This window comes from Sminthopsis crassicaudata, chromosome 4 (assembly GCF_048593235.1).
Source record: "Sminthopsis crassicaudata isolate SCR6 chromosome 4, ASM4859323v1, whole genome shotgun sequence".
NCBI lineage: Eukaryota > Metazoa > Chordata > Mammalia > Dasyuromorphia > Dasyuridae > Sminthopsis > Sminthopsis crassicaudata.
The window spans coordinates 117,914,292-117,921,592 of record NC_133620.1 but is presented as its reverse complement, the minus strand read 5'-3'; the positions used below and the strand labels follow the sequence as shown (position 1 = coordinate 117,921,592).

At 48.3% G+C, this 7,301-nt stretch overlaps 1 protein-coding gene across 1 annotated transcript; it reads right to left on the bottom strand.

Moving 5' to 3' along the window:
- Positions 1-411: 411 nt before the first annotated feature.
- Positions 412-6,198, bottom strand: MPZ (myelin protein zero). Its single transcript, XM_074309221.1, has 6 exons — positions 6,056-6,198; positions 3,503-3,669; positions 2,895-3,108; positions 1,833-1,968; positions 1,558-1,618; positions 412-1,387 (listed from the first exon to the last, which is right to left on the bottom strand). The coding sequence occupies exons 1-6, from the start codon at positions 6,120-6,122 to the stop codon at positions 1,286-1,288; spliced, it is 747 nt and encodes a 248-aa protein (XP_074165322.1). The 5' UTR covers positions 6,123-6,198; the 3' UTR covers positions 412-1,285.
- Positions 6,199-7,301: the final 1,103 nt, after the last annotated feature.

The following is a 7,301-nucleotide window of genomic DNA, read 5'->3' as shown; positions in this document are numbered from 1 at the left end:
AACCTTGACAGGGTGGTGAGCAGCTCTGAGGTCAGGCTTGGGGCTGGGGGAAGGCATCTAATTTTTATCTATCTTTTGGGATTAAGGGTGTGAGATTAGGGGACTAGGAGAGGGGGTAGAGACTGGGGGGTTGTTGCAGAGAGAAAGGGAATAAGAGGCAAACCCTACATCTTCTGGAAATGTCAGTGTTTATTAAACATTTAACATTTGGGGCATCTTAGGGGAAATATACAGAATGTAGAAAAACTCTAGGCATTCATTTCCCTGTGGCTGGGAGGGCATCCTATCTCTCTTTCTTTTCTCTTTGCATTTTTGCTTCTGAGTTTAGTTTTTTAAAGTCATTCCCCAAGGCCATGGCTTGGCTCACACACCCTCCCTGCCCCCCACCCTACTTCCCCATTTCCCCTCGAGCCTTCTCCCACAGAAGTCCAGCCCCAGATCCTAGCTCCAAGGGGAAGAGGGAGGGGCACCCACCCTGGGAACGGAGGACCCAGCTTGGGCCAGCCCACGGATTGGCCTGGCTATCCCTGTGTGGACTGAGGATTGAGTGGGGAGGGGATTACACTGAACATCAGAAGCCTCATGACGTCATTTGTTCTCAGTCATGGGTGGGGGGAAGATGGGGTACCAGAGGAGAGCAGGAGGGGTAGGCTGGATACAAATAAAAAATATCAAATAGATTATTAAAAAAAAACAAAAAACCCTAAATAAGCTCCTAGGAAAACTTAATCTAGGGTGTTAGCTAGGGACTGGGGATGGGGGACTAAAGAAGGGAGCTGGGTGATGAGTCTTGGAAAAGAGGGTAGAGGGAGAGGGGCAGGCTGAGTGGGAATGGGGGCCCCCCTCTTCTCAGCACCAAACACACAGCCATTATTAGGGTGGTAGGTAGTGGGGAGGGGCAGGTACTGCTGGACTCCCTGAGAGCCAGAGTTGGAGGAGGAGAGTGACGTACCGGGGACGATGGCTTGGAATGAAACTTACACCTTGGAGTGGGGTAGGAGGAGGAGAGAGAGAGAGAGAGTGGAGATGGGGGGCACTGGGCAGGGGTGGGGGGACTTAGGCGCCCATATCCTGGCAGGGCCTGAGGGAGTGGTCACTTGTCTGAGTCCAGGCCCATCATGGTCTTGAGGGCATTCTTGAGGCTGGTTCTACTGGGGGACTTGACGGCAGGCCGGAGCTCAGCGCCCGGCTCATCCCCTCGGAGTTCCATCTCAATGACCACTACTTGGGAGCCTTTGGAGGGCTCTGCCCCCGGCCCCCGGCCCCCTGCCCGGCCGGCTAACCGCTATTTCTTGTCTTTGCGAGACTCCCCAAGCCCCTTGGACTTCTTTTCACTAGCTGCCTTGGTGCTCCGGCTGTGGTCCAGCATGGCATACAGAACAGGTGTCTGCAATATTATATATTAAACAGAAGTCAGTTCTTCCCGCCCCCGCCCCCTTCCTTTCATTCCACCATAGGGGTTTCTTCCCCTCCCCCCTTCTTTCTCTCTCTATGATCTCTTGCCCATGTCCTCCCTGACACCCCCTTCTCCCCAGAAAACTCAGAGTTTCCTCTGACCTGCCGGCCTCGTTTAGATGAATCCTTGCTGGATTTGTGCAGCTTTCCCTTCTCCATAGCACTGCAATGAAAAGGGTGATGATGTCCAACAAGTCACAAGGGGAGGGCTAGGCTGTGATTGGTGTAAAGGGCAGGGCCCACTTGGGACAGGAGCCCCAGAGCTGCTGAGCTTTCCTTTCTCAGCTTCCTTTAACAAACCCCTTCCCACCTCACAGACTGCCCCGCCCCACCTCGGAGGCCTTCCCTGAAGTCCAGAGGTCTGACACTCCCCCTACCTGAGTCTTCTCTGCAGAGCAGCTTGCCTCCTAAGCCAGCAGTATCGGATCAAATAGAAGAGGAGGACCAGCAGCAGCACCAGCCCCAGGACACCCCCAATCACAGCACCAAGCACCACCCCGTACCTGGTGGGCACTGAATAGGGAGGGAAGAGAGAAAGAAGGTTGGGAGGAGTAGGAGGATCCTCTGCCTGCAGCCCTTGACTTCTGAGGGCTCTTTCCTATGGATCTTCAGAAAGATGGCTTACTTCCTCCATGATTAAGGGTGCTTTTGTAGTGTAAAAAAGCCAGGAGCCCTCCCCTTACGCCTTGCAGTACAAGCTGGCAGAGCCAACAAGAAGTTGACTTCTTTTCATGAACCTCTGGGATTCTTCTTCTCATAGCCCTATATACTACTCAGAGTTAGAAAACTTCCCTCCCTCCTGTCCTCTGGGCAGTTTCCATCTTTTTTCTTTCCAATATGTCCTCCACTTAGCTCCCCAAAATAAACTTTTCTAAAGCACCTATCTTAATAAATTTTTTTAGGAACTCCCCATTGCCTTCAGTAAAGTAAAAACTCCTCAACCTGGCTGTTAAATCTGAGTCTGACCACCTTTCCAGCTTTCTTTCCTACCAGTTTCCTCAGAAACTGTTTTAGCCCACCTTTCTCATTAGGTGTTCCTGAACGTAATGCTCTTATCGTCTGTCTTTGTAAATTGGGACAAAGCATCTTCCATGTCCAGGTGTCCCCTCGTGGATTTTCCAGAAGCTGCTTCCTCATACTTCTTCTTAACTCCTTGGCTTTTTTCAAGCATCATCTCAAAAGCCAATTCCTTTCTGAAGCCTTCTTTGTCCCCTTCATCTTTCATTAGTATTTCTTTCCCTCAATTTACTTATATTATGCTTATATTGGAGCACAAACTCTTTGAGAACAGGGATTATGTTTTTGTTTTCCCCATTGTCTAACAGTGCCTTTTACACATGTTGAGAACATGATTTATGTACTAAATAAACATACAGTTCAGTAAAAGTTGGTTCTTCTCTCTCTTCCTCCATTCCCTCCCCATTCTCCATCCCCCATACCTTTGTCAAAGACGTAAAGTGTGACCTGAGAAGTCTTGCCAACAATGTCAGGTGGGTTTTTCACATCACAAGTGAAGGTACCATTGTCACTGTAATCTAGATTGTGGATGACAATAGAGCCATCTTTCCATCGAGGATCCCCAACCCACTGAATCCTCTCTTTGAAGGCACCGACTTCATCGATGTAAGGCTGGCCTTTGGCGTAGTGGAAAATCTATGGTAAGGAATTCAGAAGTGGGTCTAAGGTTCTGGTGTCTGAGGGAAGTGGAGTGGGGGGATCATTGCCAAGACTGTCTCTTCTCATCATTGACCTAGTCTGGCATAGGAAAAGGGCTGGAGCAGAGTGGGAGGGAAAGAGAGTGGGAATAGGGAATAATGCCAGGAGTGTGGGCATTTAGTCACAATGGCATCCAGGGGATGGACTGCCATCTACCACCCACTGTTCCTAAAATATCTCGGTCCCATTAAAATTAGGATTAGGGCCCCTACATCTTTCACTTCAACCCAAATTCTGTTCCTTCCTGCCCTGTAGGTCCTCTCCTGAGTCCTTTTAATGCTCTATAAACCTTCCAGTCTTCATTTTTTATTTGTAGTATCCAGACCCTCACCGAGATGGCGTCCCGGCCTCCTTCAGGTTGATAGCGCCAGGTGAAGGAGATATCGTCTGAGACCCATTCGCTGGACCAGAAGGAACAGTGCAGAGTCACCTTGGAGCCCACTTCACCATGGACCTCCCTGTCCGTGTAAACCACAATAGCCTGGGCCGGGGACAACACTGAAAACACATGATCCCCCTCCAGGTCAGAGCTGGCAGGGAACTATACCACACACGATCAAAACAAAGAGCAATCAGTAGGAGACATGGGAAATCAATGACCCAGGGGGCCACAAGGGGATGGAAAGAGTCCCTAAAGTCCTAAATAACTGAGATCTCAACTAGATAGATCTGCATAAGCCATATATCTGCCTATGTTATTCTTTATATACTGTGGGTCACAAGAAATCAACACCCCAACTGAATCATCTTCATGCCCTTTCAAGAAATAAAGCATGAATTATGACAGTTTTCCCCTCTCACTGTCTAGAGAATCTTTCCTTCCTCACTCCATTTTTATTAAATCTAAACAGGAAAGGATAGCTAAAAAAGTGATGACAAAATGTACTCTTATCCTTGATGTGGGTTGGAGCCATATACCTGGGTATGGACTTTGTAGGACACAAATTTTCCAATATTCATCCACCTTCTTAAAATCCCAAATAGAGGGAATAGAATATGGAACCTTCTATGCCTTTCCCAGGAGAACAATGTTTCTGGCCCTGAATCTTTTAGGGGGAGGGAGGTGTCTAGGATGGACACACTGAGCCCAGCTCCCCTCTTGTCCAGGGAATTAGGTTTTGACATGTAGACTAGCTAGGGTCCAGGATTGGAATCAAGTTAGTCTTCCTTTGGTTAGCTTGGAATCTTGGGTAAAAAAAGATGAAATGGGGGACCATTCACTTTCTCTCACTTAGCCCGACACCCAGCTGAGTAGGAACTTCTAGCCTAAAGAATATTTAATTAAGACAAAGATGTGGACATAGCCCATAGAACTCTCCTGAGATACCTTGCACCTCTTTTCCATCCACCTTTGTGGATATTGAAGCAAAAAAAAAAATTTAACTCAAAGCCTCTTTTAGGTATTCCACCTTTGCTTTCCCCCTCCCTTCAAGCTCCCACTGGCCCTATGCCCCCACCTAGGGCTGGCACAAGGGAAGTGCTGACAGGAACACTGTGTGTGGGCAGCACCCCAGGGGGTGATAGTGGCTGAAGGTCCCTTTGTTCCCTATGCTGAATGGCGTGGGGTGGAGGTGGGGTGAGGGATTAACCAAGCAGACAGTGCTCTATTGTCTGGCTGAAATGAGGGGCCTGGCCTAGTCTGTGCCTCCCCCTCCTTTCCCCCATACCTAAATTCTCTACCTCAGCATAGAGGAACATCACAGACAGGTCTCTTACCGTGGGGAAGTTCTTCCTCAGGTCCAAATTCTACCTCCCTTTTACCTGGCTAGACCCTAGTCCCTCTACTTTGGGGCAGTCTGTCACTCAACAAGAAGATTTGTGAACAAAACACTTGGTAAAACTTGCAGCTTCAAGTAAACAAGTTATTAAGGTCTTTATAATCCCTGCTGCTCCCCACCCTGTTTTTTCTTTTCTTTCTTTTTTTTTTCCCTTGAGGCAATTGGGGTTAAGTGACTTGCCCAGGGTCACACGGGCAGGAAGTGTGAAGTGTCTGAGATCAGTTTTGAACTCAGATCCTCCTGACTTCAGGACCAGTGCTCTATCCACTGCACCAGTTAGCTGCCCTCTCAGCTTTTTCTTAAGGTGTTCCTCCATGTTCTAGGTTGTGAGGCTCAGTGCAATCCACCTAAAACAGCTGGAGTTCAAGGCTTTGGGCTGATGTTCTGATTTGCCCCACTCCATTTTATTCACTTTTCCCCACCCCCCATCCTCTTCCAGGCTCTGAGCCCCTGAGAGTCCTGCAGATAGTCCTTCCCATCATTACCCACCCACTGCATGACATCCTAAGTTGGGGAGAGGAAGAGAAGGATGTCAGAATGCACATAAAGGAAGACAGTTCTAAAAGAATAGTCTAGCACCCCTTTCCCTCCCACCCAACCCTCCCAACACACACAGGCAAAGACAGGAGTTGTTCCTCCGAAGAAAGAACCTTGACAACTAATTAGTTTTAAGATCCCTCCCTCAGATCACACTTGACCTTTTCTCATGTATTCAGCTATCAGGAAACTTGTCAGTGTGCTGAGGGGTGGGGGATTGGGTGTTGAGTGGGGCCTGGAAACCAGGTTTCTTGATCTTGCTTCCACCCTCACCCTCCCTGACATCTGTCTTGGCAGGCTCTCAACTACAGCTCTGAAAGCAGTCTCTTTTTTCCCCATCTGGGTTTCAGCTTTGTATCAACATTCATAGACACCTGTTTTCCCTCCAGCGTCCCCCCTCTGACTTACACCATGTTCTTGTTCTCTTGAAAATTGGGATGGTGTGAGGAATAGGGAAATAAGGAATATGAAGGCATAAGATAGGAAGACTAGGAGATAATGGACAGTTCCCATATAATATGTTTATAAATGTGTATCTAAAGGGGGAAAGGGGGTGCATCTCCACTTACCCAAAAAGGAGAAGAGCAGCACAGTCAGGACAGGAATAGGGATGGCTGGGGAATCCCCAGGAGCCATGGTTGGGCCTGGGGTTGGGGTTGGGCTTGGGCCCAGGATGCCAGAAGGCCTGGGAAAGTCCTGGGAAGAACAAGAAACTGAGCAGGGTCTCCTGGAACCCGCTTAAAATCCCCTGGGGATCTAGCCTGGGTTGGGGGGCTGGCCTGAGTCAGTGGCCAATTGCAGTATGGCATGTGCATTTGTGGGGTGGTGGGGAGGGAAAAGAGGAGGGGGGCAGAGCTTAGGGTGGAGAAGGAGCATTGTGTGCCCAGGGTTGGGAGGGAGGGCACATACTTCCCTACACAGACTGCTTTGTGTGAAATGGCCTCCCTGCTCCCCTAACTGGAATGTTAAGGGGGTGGTGGTGGTGGTAGAGAAGTAGAAGTAGCAGCAGGGATAGGAATAGAGACACACGGCTCCCAGATGAGGAGGGTAATAAGGCTTTGGGTCCTCAGGAGCCCTTTGGAGGGACCTCTCCTTGGTCTATGACCGGGGGATATGTGTGTGAGTGTGTAAGAGAGGGAGGGCATTTTTACCTAAAGATGTCTTAAGAAGAAGTCTTGGGACTTTTGCAGCCATACAGACCTCTGGTCTAGGTCCTTCAACTCATCCAAGCTGCTTCTTTCTGGGAAGAGGGATCTCTTGTCTGGGGAGCTCTCCTGGGGAGAAGCTCTTGCCTTCCTTCTATTCCTCATGGCACACACCATGTCAGTCATTACTTTTAGCAAACATCAGTGTTGTTATATACTATCATTACTGTTTCTTTTCTTCATTCTTATTGGCCACGACTTTAAGGGTTCTAACTCCTTAAATCTCCCTTTATTCTCACCCCTTCTGTAGCTAGGCGGGACCTCTATAGTGTCACAGTATGTATGCATAGATTGAATTTAACATATATTTCTACCATGTTTAATATATCTTGGACTACTTGTCATCTAGGGGAGGGGGTGGGGAAAGGGGGGAAATTGGAACACAATTTTTTGCAAGGGCTAATGTTGAAGAATTGTCCAACATATGTTTTGAAAAATAAAAAGCTTTAATAAAGAAAAAGCTAGGTCTTAGAAGATATCTCTCTTCTGCAGCCCAGTTATGACACATTTTATTGTTCAGTCTTCTATTTTCCATGACCCCATTTTGGGGTTTTCTTGGCAAAGGTACTGGAGCAGTTCACTAGATGTGACACAGATTCCTAGCTATCTT